This window comes from Helicoverpa zea, chromosome 31, assembly GCF_022581195.2.
Source record: "Helicoverpa zea isolate HzStark_Cry1AcR chromosome 31, ilHelZeax1.1, whole genome shotgun sequence".
NCBI classification, from domain to species: Eukaryota; Metazoa; Arthropoda; class Insecta; order Lepidoptera; family Noctuidae; genus Helicoverpa; species Helicoverpa zea.
The window spans coordinates 9,653,701-9,677,676 of record NC_061482.1 but is presented as its reverse complement, the minus strand read 5'-3'; the positions used below and the strand labels follow the sequence as shown (position 1 = coordinate 9,677,676).

At 35.0% G+C, this 23,976-nt stretch overlaps 1 protein-coding gene across 2 annotated transcripts in view; it reads right to left on the bottom strand.

Annotated features, from left to right (window-relative positions):
- The window catches only part of LOC124645049, a 125,457-nt gene that overhangs the window by 19,361 nt on the left and 82,120 nt on the right, over positions 1-23,976 (bottom strand). For both annotated transcript variants that reach the window (XM_047184782.1, XM_047184783.1), the window contains exons 7-8: positions 7,239-7,322; positions 3,604-3,745 (exon numbers count right to left, since the gene is read on the bottom strand). In XM_047184782.1, coding sequence (XP_047040738.1) covers positions 3,604-3,745; positions 7,239-7,322 — 226 coding nt within the window. The remainder of the gene's footprint in view (positions 1-3,603; positions 3,746-7,238; positions 7,323-23,976) is intronic.

Genomic DNA, 23,976 nt, shown 5'->3' with positions numbered 1-23,976 from the left:
TGACTTAGTAATTTAGAAGACAACATACATTTTTGGGGGCGAATAATGATATTAAAAAGAAGCCTGTTTAATTAGCACCCCTTTTATTTTATTTTTAAATATTAGTTTGTATTTGAAGACAAAATACCTAACTGTATTTTTATAAGAGTTATTTTTATATAAATTTAATACTTGAAGAATTTTTGAAGAGCATTTATTTTATTTAACTGACACCTCTATTTCATTCCTAACTCTACGGGAACTCCATGGGAACAGAACGGCTGGTCGTGATTGGTCGATCTTACAAAAAGACTGACCAATCAGAGAGAGCTTTCGGACAGTTGACAATTTGACAATTTCTCATCGATAGATTATAATATAGCGAAAAATAATGCGTTAAATTGCAATCAGATGTTACGGTTCACAATAATTCGACAGTTTACAATCTCTCGAGATAGATTGTAATCTAACGATGTTTGTAATCTTACGGTAACATATATAAATAACTTTAATAAAATAACTTTTACAAGGTACTGGCCTACTATTTTAGTTATATTATAGAATAAAAAATATTAACTATTTTGACTCTCACGAAATTACCATAACTATGATTGTTCTAAACTGAACGGTTGGCGCGAGACTCACTTTTTATCTATACAGGATTTGTACGGAACCCTCGGTGCGCGAGTCCGACTCGCACTTGGCCGGTTTTATTTATTTAATTCCCGGTCGACTTATATTTTGTCGTTGAAAAACCGTTTCTTAGAGATGTTTAGAGTTAATTCCATTTTTAGGGTTCCGTACCTCGAAAGGAAAAAACGGAACCCTTATAGGATCACTTTGTTGTCCGTCTGTCTGTCTGTCTGTCTGTCTGTCTGTCTGTCTGTCTGTCTGTCTGTCAAGACCCTTTATCTTAAGAACGCGTGGACGTATCAAGCTGAAATTCACATGAAATACTCGGGTCTATTGTCCCTTTAGGCTGTGAAAATATCAAGCTTCTAAGCCAAGCCAATCAAAAGATACAACCGATTATGTCGATATTTTCAACAAATTCTCGACACTCGCAAAGGAATCAAAACCTACAGGGTACTTCCCGTAAACTCAGAATCTTGAAATTTGGCATGAAGCATTGTTATATAATGCAAATATAGGAAAAATTGCGAAAATCTCATTTTTTTTGTTATATAATATAAAAAAAATATTTTAATAAAATGAAACTTACTACCTTATTTCTCACGAACGAATAAAGGTACCAAATTGAAATTTATACCAAATACCTAGGTCTATTGTCCCTTTAAGCAATGAAAAAATCAAACTTCTAAGTTAACGCGATCAAAAGATACAGCAGTTTTACCGACACCTTAGACGAATTTCCGTCACACGCTAGGGAATCAAAACCTACAAGGTACTTCCCGTGAACTCAGAATCTTAAAATTCGGCACGAAGCAACGTTATATAGTACAGATAAAGGAAAAATTGCGAAAATGATAAATTTGAAGTTACATAAAATATTAAAATATTATTTTTGCTTACATGACATAAAATATTTTTTTAATAATTATAAACTTACTACCTACCCTTTTTCACATGAACGCGTAGAGATATTAACGTTTTGAATAAAAAGTGAAATTCATATCAAACACTTCTTAAATATAATGGCCTCTAAACTGTGAAAAATTTTAAATCATTCAATGGTCATTGGGCACCTTAGTATGAAAACCATACCCACGGCGGATACGAACGAAATATAGCACAGTATAATGATAAAGGCTCTGATTTACTATGGCATTAGTCGCATCAATGTGAACCATGGGAATCTAGAGAAAATCAGGTGTAAACATTAAATATTTTCCTCATTTCAATGGGGAATTTAAACGACCAAGTTTGACGGAATTGAGAAATCATTTCTTTGTAGTGAAAGAGTATACTCGCCGTTTATTTCCATTGTCATCAGGTCAGGATCTGATGATGGAAATCCTGAGAAATCGAGGGCAACTATCAGAAATTGTAGGCATGCATAGGATTAAAACTTGATTCTCAGATGTATGTCTGGTGATACTGTCAAACAGTGAAGGTTTAGAGCTTACCTGATGATGGAGACGTGAGAAAGTTGAGAGAACTCCTCAACAGTATGTTTTAGTTACGTCGTGTTTGGGCTTATATTATTCGTATTGACGAGAACTTTTCACAAAAGTTATAAAAATAAAAACTTTTTACAAAAAAAAAAACAACTTCTAAAACAACAAGAAAACTGTTTATATGCATCGGTCTAGATCTCGGTGGTTAAATAAATATAGATGCATCCTCTAGACACCGACTTCTAGACCGATGCACCTAACATCTTTTTAATTTCTTTCTTGCTTTTGTTTTCTTGTTGCTTTTTTATATGTTTGAAGTTGGATTTGTTTGTAAAATGCTACAAAATAAAATAATGCCGACTTTATAAAACAAAGAAAGGGACAGAATTACACTTTTGTCAAGGCTCTAGAAACCAGGCGGAAAAAAACCTGAAACTGGGGCTCTTTAGGTGATTAATCCCTCAAAAATAAAAGATCCCATTCCTGCAATGGCTGCTTTAACCCAAGTTAGTAGTGAATTCTCATCACCTAAAATAAAATAAGCTCCAACACAAGGTTACGTTATAAATTGTAAAGGAGTTCCCATAACTATATCTGATCTTAGCTGTCGATCCCACAATGGCAGTCAAACCTATCTTTGTGGAAAGTCTTCGCCAATACGAATAAAATAAGCCCAAACACGTGGTAGTTGCAACATACCGTTCGGGAGTTCCCTTGACTCTCTGTAGTCTCCATAATCAAATCAGCTCCAAACCTTCAGTTTACCAGTACCCTCAAAAATACACTCACATGTCTGGTTATGACTCGATGCGTGCCTACAATATTCAAGAGTTGCCCTCGATTTCTCTGGGTTTCCAGATCCTCATCAGATCCTGGTCATCCGGATTGGCACCTTCCTTCTTTATGAAATGTCTTTACCAATAAAAACTAGCATTGCAACCTGTACAATCCTCTGAAACTGCTTGTCTTTTATATTTTTCAAACGATCCTGGACATTCGTCTCCATGGAATTTAATAAAATATTTATATTCAAAGAAACGTCATACCATTCTCCACGATTTAAAACGACTTTGATTCATGTCCGCCACTTTTTACAAAGCGGGTCAGATATGCCCCATGACCTTTAAGACATAATTAGTTATTTTCAATCAGATTTCTGAATGATGACTATAAAATGTTGTATATAAATAACTTCAATAAAATAACTTTTACAAGGTACTGGCCTACTATTTTAGTTATATTATAAAATAAAAAATATTAACTATTTTGACTCTCACGAAATTACCATAACTATGATTGTTCTAAACTGAACGGTTGGCGCGAAACTCACTTTTTATCTATACAGCATTTGTACGGAACCCTCGGTGCGCGAGTCCGACTCGCACTTGGCCGGTTTATTAAGAAAAATGTTAAGGTATTATAGGAGTGCCTAGCTAAGTAATCCTTAAATTCTTTTATAGCTTTTCGCATTGTTCCAGAAATTCTTGGAAAACGGTATTTTTTTCTTCAAAGATTTTCAATATTTGTTATTATATTTTTCACTTACTGATAATCTTGGTGGGGGCTTCGGAGAACTCCTCAGGATCGCAGCGGCTGGGCATCGGTCTGCCTGCGGAGCGTCGGCGCCCACTGAGTGCTGAACTCGTGGTCGTGGTTTGTTGAGCCGTCACCGTATACTGCACCGTATTCTTTGGAGCCATAGATCACAATATTCATTGGCAAGTTAATTACAGAAAATAATGTAGACACGTTTGTCAAAGTATATTTAGGTATTAATAATCGAATGTTTGGTATCCCGACTAATGTTATAAATGCGAAAGTAACTCTGTCTGTCTGTCTGTTACGCTTTCACGTTTAAACCACTGAACTGATTTTAATAAAATTTGGCACAGAGATAGCGTTGACCTTGAGAACTAACATAGGATACTTCTTATCCCCGACTTTTAAAGAGTTCTCTTGGAAACGAGATACGCAGGCGAAGTCGCAGGCGGAAACTAGTAACGTTGTCTTTATTCTCATGGTTAAATATGCCTGGTTTACGCACCGTTGCGTAGCGTTATGTAGTGTGAGACCCTCTTTATACACTTATTGAAAAAAAAATACCCTTGATACAACCATAAATAGCAATCGAGATTACCCAACGCATTATTAGCCTCATTTACCTGAGGCACGAGCTTATATTATAGCTCATCTTTCTAAGTTATAAGTATCTGAGTCAACTATCTGATGTTGTTACGTACTAGGATACCGATTCAATTTGCTTTAAGCTAAGTAGGTTACAGTTGACTTTTAACTTCAGGATATTTTCAAATCCACGAGGTAACAATTAGGTAACAACTTTTTGTATGTATTTCGAGGGAAAATAGGAGTGACAGCGATTCTGATGCACACTAATGAGTATGAAAGATCTTAAAGTACGTCGTGGATATATCGCACTTTACTCGAATTTCATATTAATATGATAAAGATGAAATCCTGAAACTTTAATGTTTACCCAAGTTTGTTTACAGTTTAAAATGTCAAGATTTTCAGTTAATCCTGAGTGAAAAGTTTCCGTACTTTATTATGAGAATGTACGGGTAAAAGTGTATCTTATCTGGTAATTCATTAAAATAGCTAGAATAATTTACACTTTCCAAAGCAGCTATTCAGGAAGTTAGAATCATTCATCTCAATTATTTATTGATTTAGTTTAGAATATTTACTGAAACATTAATTTCATCAAAAATGTGAAATAAAAACAATTACTTCTCGGTGTTCTGTATATACTAGAAACCTTAGCAATTTTTTTAGTTTAGCAATTTTAGGGAAAAAAAAGGTTAAGTTCGTATTTCATAAAAGGTGGTTTATTTGACCCTTACCATCAGTTATTCACACGTCTTATTTCAAGTCTTAATATAAATGGAAAATATCGCAGACGACACAACAAAACTGCTTGTAATCCTGTAAGAAGCTTTAGTTCTTGCCTCATAACATCAGAAATTGTATACTCTTATTGTACCTAAGTAGACTTAAGAAAAACACTGTGAGACAAGTTATTTTAATGCTCTTTAGTAAGAGATTATATTGTCTATCTTGTAAGTAATCTGTCAGTTTTTGAAGCTTTTGTGAACGTGACATATTTTATGAAAATATAAATCTTCCCTAAAACAGTTCATTTGCATGCTGGAACGGGTGTTTTCTAAACAATATTCACGATTTATATTCGGCATTCATTAAATATTTAAAAACAAACTAAATGTTAATTAAGATTCAGAATAATATTTATTAAGATTGAGTCTATGTTAAGTCCACAAGTACCTTAGCACTTAGGAGCTAAATTATATTATTGGAATATTGCTATTGCACTTTTTCTAGGCGAAACTTAATATTCTTTGACTAAACGTAGTCAAGAGAAAAGTTTAACAGCCCAAAATAACAATAATGTCTGTTTGTTCTTTTAAAAGGATTAGATTACGTACAAGTGAAATAGCACAGTTCGATCGTCATAAATGGTTTCGGTCTGATGTCGGCGCCAGTAAGTAAGCACTAAAAGAGAGTATATCAAACTGTTCAACATGCGCGCTCCACATCGCCTCGCCAATCGTACGTGACCATCGAATTACTTACTATGCAACAGCTGAAGTGGGCCATCACTGTTTAACACAATTTCCAAATAGAGTTAAAAAGTATAATTAAATATTCAACGAGACATTTCAGATTACTTCGCCGCTGCGCACTGAAATACACGAAATAAGTACACATTTTGTATCCAAGTTTATCTTCGTAATTGTGTATAAAACACGTTTCGGAAGATAGCGACATTGTCACCCATTTGCTCCGTGATATTCTAAATGTAATATCGTGAGTGCTTTCGCCTACAAATTTAAGAAGAAGAAGCGGAGATTTTATTCTAGGTCACACACACAGTACACAGCGTACGTTATGGTATGTAAAGGTTGATTGATTAACATGCCAACTGCCATCAAAAGGACTAATGGCCTACAGTGTCTGCCTTATTGTTGGTGGATTACGAGGCGCGAGCCGCGGCCGCATTGTACCGACGTGACTCCGCCGAACGTGTTCCGTATTTGTGTCCAACAATCACGAACAATCATATCCCAATAGTTGTGGTTAGTGGAAATGCTCGCTAAAAACATTATCATGTTTTATTTCCAGGCAGTTATCATTTATTTACCAAGAGCATTATCCGATTAGGAGCCTCTATATATTCTTATTAGCTACACCGAAAAGGAGGACAAACATGTCCATCTTGCTGACTGTATCGGTCCGTGACGATACCCTCGGGTAGAATAGGTAAGGCAGCCTAAATAAGAACAAAACTAGACGGCAATTCCTCAGAGTTTAAGTTTTCTCAATATGTCATGTCGATTAATTAGATTTGCTTTACGATAGAAATTGTGTTCTGAGAAATAGTCGCGGAATCGTTCCGATAAACGTTTTTCGGTTGAATTGGCAATAAATGGGTATATTGATAGAAGGCCGCGATAAATCGCTTGCCATCAGGGAACTAGTAAACACGTTATTCCAGCATTACTATCTGTTTTTTTCTATGAAAGTACCTATATCTAATATCTAAGTTAGTACTGACGCTGCCGTGTCATACACTAATTGGGGTTACCCATTATGCGTGTCACGTACTACTGCGATAACTGGATGAATTAACAATAATTGCACGTAAATATTTGTCATTAACCGTACAATTACACGATGTCAAGTGTTTTATGAGTCTTTGAGTAACACGAATGCAAACAATGTTATATTTATTATTTCTGTGCTTTAATTAAAAAAAAGTACATAAAGTCGTTAAAGCTAGTTACTGAGAAGAATAAAGTATTTGAGAGGCAGCTTAATGCTGGCAATCAGGCCTCGTTAAGTACCTACTTTTACTGGGCCTGATCAGATCAAAAGCCTGGAGGCCAATTATATTCAGAGATGGGAGAGATAATAATTGCGACCAAAAATAAGATTACTTACTTGGTACGAGTTTTCAGAAACTGAGTGGGTAAATCATAAAACTACAGAACACAAAGTTTTATATTATAGTCATAATCTTTGAGGACTGTCTATCCAGTCTCTTGTTTAAGTTGTCTCAAGTTCTATTTTAAATTTCATATTTTCTATGTGAAACTTAGAAACTAGGGACTGACACATACTTCAAATGCTTGTAGGTGTACTTACTCTGTCGACACTTTCAAAGGCTGCTGTGCCGCGACCCTCGAGGTATTCTTGGAACTGCGATATCACGCAGACCATGGCATAAATCTGTAAAAGAAAGAAAAAATTCAATTTAGATTACCTACCTCTAACCCTAAGGACTGAATAGGTTTTAAGTTTTTTGTCCTATCGGTAGGAGGTTTACAATTAGCCTGACTATTCAGCATATGCTTGACGTATCCATATATAAATACAGGCCCACGTAAGGCCTACTTTCATTACAACCCAATTAATATATATCAATAAAAGATTCTCGAGTTACAAATCTGAACCTTATTGCCTTCCAATATGGTACATATTATGTCAAAATGGTATTCCGTGAACCACAGGCGCGAGATTGCCTATCGAATCGTAACATACATAACCCACACGAAATTAATTTGCTGTTTCCAACTTTGACCAAGATGAATCGATAAGGGAGGGAGACGTAAAAGATAAATTGATGTTTCTCCGTCATCGTCCAGATAGCAGAAAAGATACCGAATAACAGATACCTAGTAATAATTAAAAGGAGCTGTTCTATCTAGATAGATTAATTAGTTGTATGACGTAGCTACTTGATATACTGAAGCTTTTTTAAAACAGGTATATTTCTTGAGTCGAAAACTAGACGCTTTTATTAAACAAAAATGCTCAAAACAATAAAACAACGGGCTTTTAAGACAGTACAAACAACAAGATAGAGCAGTGCACACTGCAATAAATTAATGAGCTCATTAAGCTTTCAGTAAGTTCAATTAGGAAGTCAATAACGCTTCTGAAGCTTTTAGACATGACGTTATTTATAAATATATAATCGGGCTGTCCGAAGGGTTCACAAAAGACAGGGCTAGCTAGTTAATGAGACAACACACCTTTAGAACCGCCCTACCTTTCTCCTATCCCAAAAATTCCCCCGAGCGTAATAAACTATGATGACGCGGGCACTTAAGTAGCGCCACATAGACAATCTTCCTTTATTTCATAACTAGCAACCCACCTCGGCTTCTCCCGATTGCAATTTATTTTTTATTGAGAAATTCTTCTAAAACGCCACCCACATTTTCACAAAGAGCTGAAGGAGTGAAGCAAATTGAGCCGTTCTCAATGATGACCTTTCCGTAATTCATACTTTTACTAATTTAATTTGACAAAATATATCACAGAAAGGGAATGGTATGTACGTTTTCGTTCAGAAATCAAAGCTTCGCTCGAAGAGCAAAAGTAATTGAGCATCATCCAGGTACTTCTGTGTAATTCTAGATACAAAACGATTTGGCTGTTTGGACTTTAAGTTTCTGCACACATTTGTATTGGCTTGCACTCACGGCACGGTGGAGCTAGTCTAGACTTATTCTATTGTCTACTACATGATGTTGTTGAACTAAACAAAAACGAGAAACAAAGTTAGTCACATTACCAATACAATTTAATTCGAAAGCAGAAGCTTCGGCGTATGTGCGCTTTATCATGCTTTACTCTATTCTAAAAAATATTCACGTTGATCATTCTGTTCCAATAAAATCGTATTACAAGAACTATGTATATTTTGAAAAGTAATCAGATTGTTTTAATTCGTTTATTAAATATAAAAGGTACCGCCAAAACTTTCCAATTGAAACTCGACTTTAATTAAAACTCATTTATAAACAAACAGAAACACAAGCATTTGAATAATAAAACGAGAATGGCTTCCTCGAAAAAAATTTAGGATCCAATCTCCGTTTCAATTCCCTTTTGTAAGAGAAATAAACCATTTTATTAGAATTGTTTGTCAGGCTATTATGAGCCATATTACATAGGGCATATGTGTTTTACATTCAACCGCAAAAGCAAAATTATAGATAAGTGTCGTTTATTTGACAAGCGGTGCGATGCTCGGGATTATTGGTAAACTAGTGAACAAAGTCCATCATCACGTACGAGTGGGAACTCGTTGAAGGAATTCATTTTATTGCTAGGATTTGAAATTATTTCGAGTCCGTTGGTATTATACAAAAAAAATATGCGTAATTATAGCCGTGATCGTCTCTGTGGTTGGAATAATTAATTTTAAAATGTTATTCATGCATATTTAGCTCATCAACGTTTACCTGTTACGGTCTCGGATTAAATAAAGCTCACATTTTCAACCGTTTCAAAAACATTGCTAGACTGTAAAAGGTATCAACGGTATCAACACATCACAAATTAATCCTGGCATTCGGTCCCTTGCTCAGTAGGTATAGGCGTAAATTAAGGCCCATGTCCGTACAAATAACATCGTGTTTTATATTGAAACTTGTGAAGGCACATAATATAAGTTTCACACAAAGATATTGCCTAATAAATAAGAAGAAATTGCAAAAATATTGCTATGACCACGAAAATTTCAATTTCCTTCGTTAAAAAAAGTATCGTTGGAGGGAAAGATAAAAATAATGGCTCCTTTATTGGTTCGTGCCGAAATGAGTTTCTCATTGCCGTGAACATTCAAAAATGCGAATCCTTCACAGCCTGCAAACTTTGGACTTCAAACAAATAAAAAAATTCGAAGCTTTAAAGGTCACATATTTGGGAGTTGTATTATGATTTTTATTTATAGGTATATCAAAGTACCCACCCACATGTTTATGTAGTCGATCAGTTGTTTTAACATCCCTAACACAAGCTTGGCCCAGTAGTTAGTCATAAAATATGCTAGCAACAGACTAGTTTAAAGGAATATAAATGTAATAGGTTCTATTTCCGATTTTGCATTATTATCTTCTTGTTTGTTTACCCACTTCCAAACTTTTGTGGCTAAACTGTATATTGCTCAAAGCACCTCAAATAGAATGGTTCTACGGAAACATTCATTTATTATTAGACTAAGCCAACAAGACATTGCTTTATTGAACTTTGGGCAGTACTGTCCTGTGGTTCTCTGGGGAAATTTGAAATACTCATACAAAATCCGTCATTGTCGACAATTCTAAATATACATTAGAATTCAGCAGGAAATGCATTTCCACATGTCGTTTTACATACCATTTCAATATCTTAAATTATAGCGTTGTTATTGGCTTCAACTTCCGACTTATAATTAAAATAATAACTGTACCACTGTATAAAGCTGCAATTGTGTAATTGCTGAGGATTACATTCTCTCCGTGGTGACTAGGAGGTATTAAAATGTGAACAACAAAGAAAACGAAAACAAGGCAGTTATAAAATTTAAATCAGCTCATAGTGCCGGACTTGGTATAGAAAGGTTCGTGTACGCTTTCATAATTTACATATTCAACGATTTATGCAGCAATAATGCCGATGGACAATTTTTGTACAAACTCAAAATCTTCTAAGGAAGTCTAACTGGCGAACCAAAGCAAATGTGTTTATAAATAAAATAAGCTTAAGACGTTAATTTAAAATCATCCAATAACCTTAATCCTCGTCTTAGTTGCAGTTCAAAAATACACACAACTTTACAAGAGTTATCAGCATTTATGTAGTTAGGAATGCATATAGGCGTGAATTGCAAAATTTTATATTTGAAGTTTTCTGCGTATAACGCGTTCGTGATGCCTCAGGCTATTGCCCATGTATTTTCGAATATAAAAATATTTAAAACTCATTGCATCTGTGTTCGTTCATAAGAGCATTGATTACAAGTGTACTACGTATCTGATTTACGTGAATGTTTTATTCATATGCATGTAGGTGCTCTCACATATAGGATTCAGTTATCCTTCACTGAAGGAGACCAGTGGGTACAATTAGTTTCTAGAAATAGAAGTATTAAGTGCATTACAGTAGCCCCACGTGGCGATGCGATAATGTATATTCATGTCTATTTAAAAATCCTTTCTTGAATAACAAAATACAACTTGAAGTTACAGATATTGATTATTATTTTTATTTGTTAAATTCCATTCCATCCTTAACCATTCGTAATGAAGGTAAAATGTTTTGTGTTGAGGTTTTGAAAAAACATCAGTCTTTTAAGAACCTAGTTACTTGTTCATGATAACACTAGAGATGATAAGTAGGCATCGTAAAATAAAAACACATTATCTTACAATGTAGGATCCATTACAGGTAAATACTTTATTGAATAAAGTAAATAACTTTTAGTTCGGAGTATCGCTAGCATTTTCCTTGACAGCGACTCTGCAGCAGAAATGCATTAGATCGCTTTTCCAAAGCATTGCGTACATCGCCACGCATGGCTACACCATACACACGCTTTCTGAGTGGCTTTTATAAAAATAGGGTTACAATCTTAAAATATATTTTTACGACGTTATAGTATTAGAGAGTAAGGTTTCAGTCAAGATTCACACATTTTCTTGGAGAAATATACTTGATAAAAGGCTGTTTTGTCTGAACTAAGAAGTATTCTTTAGCTTTTTGTAAGTACTAAGTAAGCTGGATTTAAGGCCTACAGTCAAATTATGATCCACGTTTCTATAAATGTAAAATATGGGTGTGATTTTAAATATTTTTATTATATTATAGAACAAATTATTCCTTGAGAACTTTATTTATAATATTAACATGCAGTGTTTTAGTCCGAAGCTGCTCTCATTTCTGCGGCGGTTTACGCCAACACTTTTCTAGATTAAAACTTGTACAACTTTTATTTTACTCAAACAGCAACATTTAATCCGATAAAAACACTGTAAAGCACTACCTATAGTAAAAAATGTTGATGCTTTTTTGAAAAAAATATCAGAGGTACGTAGAACCGACCGTCTCAATCAAGAGCGCTGAATAATTCTTTTTGTTCATTTGTGGATTTGGCAAAGTGGCTCGTGGCTCGTTATCCAACTCGATATTGTTTGGCTTGTTTACCGATCAACTACAGTTTGACTTCGGCTGGTGGTGATCGATTAATCATCGAGACAGGCTTCTGTTAAATTGGGAAGTTACATATTTGACCTTGTATCATATTCTGTTTGTGCCAAAAGTACCCAGCAATGACTAGAAATGCACATCAGTAACTAAGGTAATTTAGCTGCATCACAACTTTTATCTGATGAATTAGATCTATAAAAAACATTATTGAAATTAAGTCACTGATAACAACATATATAAATCAGTTGTGATTAAAACTATGTGTGTAATGTGTGATTAAAACTATAAAATATTTTTTAAGACATTAAGTACCTACCAGGATCTGCGGGCATTATTATAAATTTACAAATGTAAAACTGAACGATGGGTGGACGTGTTCGCAAATACATGCATGTACGCTTTGTTTTGAACGGAGTAGGTACATTTATTTTGGGTCTCGTGTCCTAGTGAAAATTTTCAGGTGGAACGTGGTAGGTCTCCTTCATAAGAGTGGGGAATAATACGCGACACGACTCTGTCAGCAGTCTGAACGACTGCAATTTATAATTTCCGTTAATGCGATACGAGTTCATACAACTTTTCCTAGTACTCTCTCCTCAGGAATACCTCACCTAGATTCATCATAATAGACCTTAGTTTTACCGCAGCTAAATGAGTTCAACACAAGCGGAGAGTTTGTAAAACTTCTCAATGTGAAACAACAAGCAGGCGCTATATAAATTGCGAGATTAAAGAGCGCAGCTACACAAGTTAGTTCGCAATAAACAGTTGTAAAATGCGAATCAAAGTATTTCATTACAACAATTTCATAACTTTGATAATTTTATTCTAGGTCGGTTGTTACGGAGTGGGATAGAATTGTACCTGTTTAACAGTTCATCAATATATTTTACATTGAATAAAATCAACTATTTCATGATATGGGCTCTTAAAAAATGATGTGAGTTATGTATTCGTTCGTACCTATATTGTTGTGAATATTTTCACGTTACCTTTATTGGAACTTTCAACCGAGGGCAGAATGAGAAGTATGGCGATTGAAATTGTCAGACATCAGGTGTCCTATATCAACGAGGTTTTGTACATATCGACTACAAGTTGTCATCGTCATCATTATTGGTCACATATCCTAGATAGACAATTGCGGCAGTACTTGTATATATTGTGGTTGTTAGTGCCCCCTACATATCTCTTGGTGGCTGAATAAACCAGCACCTAGCTGCACAAAGTTTTTGGTACATTTGTCGTAGGTAAACAATAGCTCTATTTAAGGAAGTATTTTCTTGTCATCTAATACCACACACAACCACATAGTTAAAACACAAAAGTTTAAACAGAGCGAACTAGCTCCAATATTATTCTATATAGTTCCAATCAGTCGTGATTGGCACAAACTCAATATTTAGTTACAGAACTCTGGGAGCGATTTGCCGCGTAACTATTTAATGAGGACATTTATACGAATTTAGTTGGTTATTCATTTCTCGATGTTAGTTTTAAGCGAATTCCAATGCTTGATTTCGGTTAAATTAACTCTAATTATTCTAATAGTTATATCATAAATACATATCTTTAAATTGTTTGTGTATATGTCACCGTAAGATTACAAACATCGTTAGATTACAATCTATCTCGAGAGATTGTAAACTGTCGAATTATTGTAAACCGTAACACCTGATTGCAATTTAACGCATTATTTTTCGCTATATTATAATCTATCGATGAGAAATTGTCAAATTGTCAACTGTCCGAAAGCTCTCCCTGATTGGTCAGTCTTTTTGTAAGATCGAGAGCGATGTAGAGCGGTCAAATTGTCAACTGGCGTAGAACGGAATGCATCTTGCGCGCTGATTAGTAGAACGTCAAAAAAGACAATGTTCTTTGCAACTCCCGGTGTCACAGCTCTTTGACGTGCAAAAATAAGTGACGGTTTAATTTTTTATAAAATCAAAAATTGTACTTAATTTTCAAGACTCAAATTACACACAATTAAAAATTGTATTAAAAATTGAAGTTAGTGACGAAAACGAATCACTGCAAAACCGACTCCACGTAGTCTTGTCTGCCCTACCCCTAGAGTGCAATTCAAAACCGCGTAGGCGCGGAGGGGCGAGGCGGCCTGCGAGCTGAGGCGCAGGTAGTTTCAGCGCTCGCCGCCGCGGCTGAGGCTGGCCGGCTCCGCCGGCCAGCAAGCCGAAGCTGCGGTGGTGAGCGTGAAAACCATCTGCGACGATAAGCTCGCATGGGACCGCCGGAGCCCCGCAGCGCCGGAGCCGTGACAGAAGTTATGCTTGCTGCATGTTGCATGCTTACTTCCATGCTGGGTCAATTAATATGGGATGTGTTATATTTTAAACAAAAAATTCAGTAGGTACGAGTTAAAAAATTAGAAGGTAAATAAATATTTTTATGATGTCATTTAATAGTATTTAAGAAGTTTACTGTTAGAATGCATGCTACAAATTTAGATGCAAAAAAATAACCATCGTGCTGAGTTGTATTTAGAGTGGAAGATAACTCGTGGCTAAGATAGTATTATTTAGATGCTCGACGCTTTATTAATTGTGGCTGACTTAGTAATTTAGAAGGCAACATACATTTTTGGGGGCGAATAATGATATTAAAAAGAAGCCTGTTTAATTAGCACCCCTATTATTTTATTTTTAAATATTAGTTTGTATTTGAAGACAAAATACCTAACTGTATTTTTATAAGAGTTATTTTTATATAAATTTAATACTTGAAGAATTTTTGAAGAGCATTTATTTTATTTAACTGACACCTCTATTTCATTCCTAACTCTACGGGAACTCCATGGGAACAGAACGGCTGGTCGTGATTGGTCGATCTTACAAAAAGACTGACCAATCAGAGAGAGCTTTCGGACAGTTGACAATTTGGCGATTTGATTATAATATAGCGAAAAATAATGCGTTAAATTGCAATCAGATGTTACGGTTCACAATAATTCGACAGTTTACAATCTCTCGAGATAGATTGTAATCTAACGATGTTTGTAATCTTACGGTAACATATACAAGTTTGAAACTGCCATTTTCAGCGCTCTGTATTCAAATAACTTAGCTGACATTTTCAGATCCGCTTGGATCAGGTTCTATTTTTGAAACACTAACACGAGCTATTTGAAACTTTGTCAAAATGTATTCAAAGACAAGTTACGGAACTGAGTACCTACACGAATGAGGCTCAGTTTCCCGGGTTCAAATAGGTATATATTCCGTACTGAATCTATATTCCGCTACGTTAATAACGCACCCACCCATTGTTGACTTTATTGACTCGTAAAAATGTTTAAGTGCAGTCTTTTTATACCTACTATTTTTATTTCACATTAAATATTGAGTTATTGCGTATTATTTAACGTGTAAGTCATTACAGAGGTATTCGCCAATGGCGTTTAATGGTCATTTTTAATGCCTTAACTTTAGTGCCTTAAGTCTGTCTTGAAATAAAATGTATCTTCTTGATACCTTAAAATATATGTAGGTATCTACGTTGTATGTGATTTTACCATCATTCGGTATTTGAGCACGCCTCAAAGAGATAATTTTTCTGGGTACGAGTTATATTCATGTTTTTTTTAAACAAGTTTATTACAAACATACATAGGTTAAAATTATGAACTCTAAAGCCATGTATTCACTGAGAAACAATTGTTTATAAACACTGTTTCAGAAGCAATATCTACGTGTTTCTGAAACAAATAATTTTGTTTCAGAAATATATAATTTTGTTTCTGTGGACGATGTGGTCGGCAGAGTTTCCGAAACATTGTTGCTGTAAACATCTACGTGATGTTTCAGAAACTGTGTATCTGAAATATTGTTTCCCAGTGAATACATGGCTTAATCTACACATTTTGTTACCATTATAAACCAGTGACGGTTATCAGTGTACTAATTATTACATAAACGGTTTCTACCCAAAGGAATTGTGCCATTTTGTTCGATGTTTGATGTAGAGATGGGTAACTCAGGAGTGATAGATAAAAAAGATATGTATCTTTCCGTTCTTATCACTCACTCTTTGTATCAGTTCAAATCCGAATGTATCAGTGTATCTTTAACAACTCATTCAATCCGTCGTCCGTTTGTATCTGTGTTTCACTCGCACACACAGCGTTGAGCGGCTGGCGTCACGGTTTCTCATCGGAAAGTTCAGACATCTCTTTCGCACTTCCCTACTTAGAATGTTCTGTCTCACTTTCTCGATACCGAGAATAAGTGTTTGACCATTATTTTTATTTATTTATTCGATTTACACGGCTTTAACAGCCAATTACATAAATCGTAAACTTAAATTCAAAATGAAAAATAGAAACTTAAAAATATAAAAAAATAAACTTAAAAATATTATAAACTGATATACGAATCTATCTATCCTAAACGAATCTATCACTCTTAGTTCGTACTGATTTAGTGATACATTGGATTGAATTGAACGAACGTAGTCACTCTGAGCAACAGTACAATGTCACTCGCGGATTCGAAAGGATATAGAGATACAAAAGAGTGATACATATCCCAGTGATCAAAAGATACATATCAATCTTTTCTTTTCAATGATACGTTTTTCTCATGTCTAGTTTGATGTCCGACTAATTCTTCCAATACTCTGTAATCTGGTGTTACATACTCGTAAGTAAAATAACAAGTGATATTTCAAGTTGTAAAGTAATAAATAAGTAAGCTCAAAACTGAACCATCATTCGTTCGAGTAAATAAAACTAAACAGCGTGAAAAGTCTGCATATGTCTACGTAGACGTACCTAGTTACATCGACTTTCTCAACTGAAATTGCTGAAACATGAAAGTAGGACCCACCGTAGTACTACTTTCTTCCTTTTTTATAGCCTCCCAAACATAAAGTAGGTTATTGCAGTACCTTTACTTGCGACTATCTTGTGTATTAGTTCAAAAGCACTACCGATAATCGTGACTTAATGACAATCATGGTTCTATTCTGTGGTCTGGCAAAATGTTACCTACTTTTTCTATGTTTTTTCAAATAAGCATTAAATAGTATACATTTCAATTCTTTGGGAAAATAAACGTATACCTATCCTTTAAGGAATATTGTTAACAAGGTGATTTCGTTGTTCAAAGTAATCATTTATTGTCTTCCGCACCTTTGTTGGGGTCGGAATCCAGTCTAAAAATGTCGCTGATTATCAAAAATTTGGATAGATAGAGCCTATCCTCGAAACACTGATCTGATGAACCTACTTATCTGGGCAACACGATACCCTTTGGTAATACCGGTTGTCAGAGAAGAATTTTACAGCGGTGTCAATGTTAAAGCCTCTCAGACTTTCTGGCTTCTGACTACACGTGTATTCACGTGGAAAAGATATCCAAATGACAGCCATGACCCACAATTACTAATCGCGCCCTCCGAAACACGGAATGTTAATTAAGTTTCATAATCAATTTCCATTAAAATGTTTAAATAAAAGGCGCTCATTTGAGCCCACGCGTGGTTCTGGCGGGCGAGCAATCCGTCACTTGCACGCCGCGCGGTACATTAATCTATTGCGCAAGTCAAGCAACTTCGTCAGTCAAACTGTTTGCCCATTTACAACGTAACGTGTCCCATTTCCTTGAAAATAATGTTTAGAAAACACCTTATTATTTTGCTAATCACTTTGTTTATTGATGTCTACTTACTTATTGGATTTTTAGGGTTCCGTACCTCGAAAGGAAAAAACGGAACCCTTATAGGATCACTTTGTTGTCCGTCTGTCTGTCTGTCTGTCTGTCTGTCTGTCTGTCTGTCTGTCTGTCAAGACCCTTTATCTTAAGAACGCGTGGACGTATCAAGCTGAAATTCACATGAAATACTCGGGTCTATTGTCCCTTTAGGCTGTGAAAATATCAAGCTTCTAAGCCAAGCCAATCAAAAGATACAACCGATTATGTCGATATTTTCAACAAATTCTCGACACTCGCAAAGGAATCAAAACCTACAGGGTACTTCCCGTAAACTCAGAATCTTGAAATTTGGCATGAAGCATTGTTATATAATGCAAATATAGGAAAAATTGCGAAAATCTCATTTTTTTTGTTATATAATATAAAAAAAATATTTTAATAAAATGAAACTTACTACCTTATTTCTCACGAACGAATAAAGGTACCAAATTGAAATTTATACCAAATACCTAGGTCTATTGTCCCTTTAAGCAATGAAAAAATCAAACTTCTAAGTTAACGCGATCAAAAGATACAGCAGTTTTACCGACACCTTAGACGAATTTCCGTCACACGCTAGGGAATCAAAACCTACAAGGTACTTCCCGTGAACTCAGAATCTTAAAATTCGGCACGAAGCAACGTTATATAGTACAGATAAAGGAAAAATTGCGAAAATGATAAATTTGAAGTTACATAAAATATTAAAATATTATTTTTGCTTACATGACATAAAATATTTTTTTAATAATTATAAACTTACTACCTACCCTTTTTCACATGAACGCGTAGAGATATTAACGTTTTGAATAAAAAGTGAAATTCATATCAAACACTTCTTAAATATAATGGCCTCTAAACTGTGAAAAATTTTAAATCATTCAATGGTCATTGGGCACCTTAGTATGAAAACCATACCCACGGCGGATACGAACGAAATATAGCACAGTATAATGATAAAGGCTCTGATTTACTATGGCATTAGTCGCATCAATGTGAACCATGGGAATCTAGAGAAAATCAGGTGTAAACATTAAATATTTTCCTCATTTCAATGGGGAATTTAAACGACCAAGTTTGACGGAATTGAGAAATCATTTCTTTGTAGTGAAAGAGTATACTCGCCGTTTATTTCCATTGTCATCAGGTCAGGATCTGATGATGGAAATCCTGAGAAATCGAGGGCAACTATCAGAAATTGTAGGCATGCATAGGATTAAAACTTGATTCTCAGATGTATGTCTGGTGATACTGTCAAACAGTGAAGGTTTAGAGCTTACCTGATGATGGAGACGTGAGAAAGTTGAGAGAACTCCTCAACAGTATGTTTTAGTTACGTCGTGTTTGGGCTTATATTATTCGTATTGACGAGAACTTTTCACAAAAGTTATAAAAATAAAAACTTTTTACAAAAAAAAAAACAACTTCTAAAACAACAAGAAAACTGTTTATATGCATCGGTCTAGATCTCGGTGGTTAAATAAATATAGATGCATCCTCTAGACACCGACTTCTAGACCGATGCACCTAACATCTTTTTAATTTCTTTCTTGCTTTTGTTTTCTTGTTGCTTTTTTATATGTTTGAAGTTGGATTTGTTTGTAAAATGCTACAAAATAAAATAATGCCGACTTTATAAAACAAAGAAAGGGACAGAATTACACTTTTGTCAAGGCTCTAGAAACCAGGCGGAAAAAAACCTGAAACTGGGGCTCTTTAGGTGATTAATCCCTCAAAAATAAAAGATCCCATTCCTGCAATGGCTGCTTTAACCCAAGTTAGTAGTGAATTCTCATCACCTAAAATAAAATAAGCTCCAACACAAGGTTACGTTATAAATTGTAAAGGAGTTCCCATAACTATATCTGATCTTAGCTGTCGATCCCACAATGGCAGTCAAACCTATCTTTGTGGAAAGTCTTCGCCAATACGAATAAAATAAGCCCAAACACGTGGTAGTTGCAACATACCGTTCGGGAGTTCCCTTGACTCTCTGTAGTCTCCATAATCAAATCAGCTCCAAACCTTCAGTTTACCAGTACCCTCAAAAATACACTCACATGTCTGGTTATGACTCGATGCGTGCCTACAATATTCAAGAGTTGCCCTCGATTTCTCTGGGTTTCCAGATCCTCATCAGATCCTGGTCATCCGGATTGGCACCTTCCTTCTTTATGAAATGTCTTTACCAATAAAAACTAGCATTGCAACCTGTACAATCCTCTGAAACTGCTTGTCTTTTATATTTTTCAAACGATCCTGGACATTCGTCTCCATGGAATTTAATAAAATATTTATATTCAAAGAAACGTCATACCATTCTCCACGATTTAAAACGACTTTGATTCATGTCCGCCACTTTTTACAAAGCGGGTCAGATATGCCCCATGACCTTTAAGACATAATTAGTTATTTTCAATCAGATTTCTGAATGATGACTATAAAATCTACTATATAAAAATAAGTCCGGTTTTCCTCCCTGACGCTATAACTCCAGAACGCACGAACCGATTTCCACGGTTTTGCATTCGTTGGAAAGGTCTCGGGCTCCGTGAGGTTTATAGTAAAGAAAATTCAGGAAAAACAAAAAAAAATATCACCAAACAATATGTTACGTAAAACGAAGCCATCTGGTGGCGGAACGGAGTTCGCCGGGTTTGCTAGTGTTGTATATAAATAACTTCAATAAAATAACTTTTACAAGGTACTGGCCTACTATTTTAGTTATATTATAAAATAAAAAATATTAACTATTTTGACTCTCACGAAATTACCATAACTATGATTGTTCTAAACTGAACGGTTGGCGCGAAACTCACTTTTTATCTATACAGCATTTGTACGGAACCCTCGGTGCGCGAGTCCGACTCGCACTTGGCCGGTTTATTTAATTAACATTTCAGACTGGTTTCATAAACTCGTCATTATTACTTAAGGGCCTGTAACATACTTATGTATATTTTGTAACATAGCCTGACAAAAGTAATAAACTGATATTACACTTTGTACGTTATGTGTAAACTGACAATGTACGTGATATCAAAATTAAACAACAGTAAGTCAATTTTGCATAAGTTTAAGGAAAACAATTTAAACCGCCGTTTGTTTCCGAAAATATACTTTGGATTGAAAAGAAAGGTCTTTTGAAAGTTTTAACTGAATCCTTACTCCAATATTTGACACGGTTAAACAATGAGTAGCAACAAATTTTGTATAAACCAGTCTCCCTTAAGAAACAATGAACAATTAATGGGAACAATTTAAGGGACGGGGGGAATATTTTAAAGTTTTTGTCTGGCATTTCAAATTTTCTTAAACTTTACCTTAGAAATTCAGGGTCACGTTGAAGTGACTCGTGAACAGTTGACTTACCTACCTATGCAGTGTTTGTCACACGTGCGCTTCTGACTCTTATACCTACGTATATACCATACCTCTTGGCTGAAAGGAACAAAACTTACGCTGGAAAGTGATTGTACCATAAGCCGTATGTTTGCTGCACTGCACATTCTTGCTTGTATTTACTTGTCGTTACGAATTTGTTTAAAACAAATGTTTGATAGCCGAGAAAGCTTTTTAATGCTAACATAACGTAATATTAGAATGTGCTTTACACGAACCATTTTAAAAAGTATAAGTACCTATATAGTTTTATTTTCTATAGTGTACTACATAATTATTAACGAGGAACCATGAAGTTACCTTCACGCAGTAACCCGAAAAGGTTTTGTTGTGTTCTCGTTTCCACGAGATGAAAGTATTTGTATGTATACTTATGATACCTTTTGCAATGTAGATTGGGATTTAATCGATTTCAGAACTTTGGAACTGTGATTAAACTCTTCCCAACACGTCTATGGGCTTTTGGACACAGTTGGAACAAACCATAATCGATCAACTGTCCACTGCTGAAGCAGACATGATGTTTTGTTAGTAACGTCATGATTAAATAACAATTCATTATTATCCTTAGCCTACTTGGCATTTCTTCACAAATCTCTTAAGTCCCTTTCTAATGATGCAAATTGTGAATATTTATTAAGTGAGGTTCTAAAAGCTTATACTTTAGCCTTTATAGTAGCCTAAATTATTTAGCCTTTTTCGCCCGTGCCCAGACTTTGTTCCTATAGATATACAAATGACAAAAGTTGCACGTGCTCTCTGAAGCTCTGAGGGAATCTCTAAGATACCTGGTTATCTATAAACAGTGTAGGTATTTGGCTACGAGCTGATCTTTTTTTTTAATATTAAATAAAGATTTTTTGATAAAAATATTTTTACACCTTGTTGACAATGTTTCCCAATTTTCATATTACAGGTCAATAATTTTAGACTTTTATAATAAACTGTGATAAAGATAGTATGCATACAGGAGCGTTAACCTGACATTTCATTATTTTATTTATAGGTACATCGGAACCTTTCTGGAACACTGCATATCAAAAGGGAGCGATCACAGTGGCGCAGATGTCTATATTCTCTTGATACCTATATTAAAGGTATCAAGTCTATATTTTTGCAAATGCTCATTTTATCTCCCTTGTGGGTATAGGGACGTCACGCCATCATTTTATCAATCCTTCAAGTAATATAAATTGAATAGGTATAGGACAATCTGTATGACGAACGTTGATTTCTTGTACATACCTATGTATTAGTGACACAGTAAATTGTAAAAAAACGGAATTGGTAAAGCTAAAACCATCGAGGTTTATTGGAGGGTGAATCAAAATCCAATCATCATTTGGATAAATATATATAAAATAACAACAACGCATTTGCCAAAAATCCTATTCGTAACAATAAATGAAAATCTAAGAAACTTGGTAAACAGAAGATTTATTTATTTTTTTGTAAATAAAAGAACGCCAAAGAACAAAAATGGCCACAAAAAGCCACCAATTTTGGTTATTCATGAGATTTTGAACATTCTCATTCGATCGAAATACAAATAAGTGAATGTGTTAACTGATCACCATCAAAAAACGATTTTATTGTGTGTTCAATAGAGTTTACAGTTCTTTGTTCACGTTTGTACACCTACGTACGGACGATCGGTCAAATAGGATTCGGATCGGTGGAACATTGGCTCGTAATGTACTGAGTAAATTCATTTTTGCCAAACTTTATTTAAGCGTCAATGCTTCCTTTGTTACCTATTCAATGGGAATGATTGCACATCGGTTGAGTTTTCATTTTAATTTATATTTTTCGAAAATAATTTAATTTTAAATAATATGGTAGCTGATCCGTTAATTCCATTACACTTTTGTTTAAGTAACAATTTTATTTAATGGAATTAAGGTATGTATAAAAATTAATGCCACTTTTTAATGTAATTTTACAACACAGCAACGGTCTCACATATCTAAACCAAAGGTTTAGGCTTTGTTCGGACTAATTAGTAGATGGTTTATGTGAAGTTTTCGCAAAATCGGTCGAGCAGATCTTCATTTATCACATTTTTTGTAACAAAATGGTGTACTTTATACGTCACGAAACACGTACCGCAGGTCATTTTTATATATGTATTAGTCAGTATATAAATTAAATGACCAATGAATGGTTTACAATTTGCATTGTCACTCAAGCCCATTCGGGAGCCAACGTCAAGCTATGAAATGAATTGTGGTATTCTCAAGAATACATTTATTTTACAGTACAGTTGTAAATGATTTGTCAGAAATTCGAACAAGGCATTTACAACAAATCGGCGAACGACTTCTCAAAAGCTGAAATCTTATCGGCTGTTACGTTATATTTCACGGGAGGCTTGCTACAAAAGCAATGGAACGATTAAGACACCCGAAGACCCCCCCCCCCTCCTCTGCATTCGTCACCCCCCTTCGTTATCACCCGCGCCCGCTCCATGCAAGCAATTTGAAAGATTGGTTTCGCAAACAGTTTTTGTGCCCTTTGTTTAGAATTCGGAATCCCGCGACGATTATGGATTTTTTGTACAAATATTAGATTTCATCTCCAACGAATGAACAAAAGAGAAAGCTGAGGAATATGTTAGTGGCATTGACATTGCAGGAAGGACCAATTTCACGCTCATCGTACTGTAAACATCAGTCATCGTCAGTCATGAAATCCATTTAGACTTGGAGATTTAGAGGTTTGTTAGCAAAAACACCCTAGGGGATAAACCTACCCCAAAAATGCAGGCATTTGAAGGTCACTTTAAGGACTCA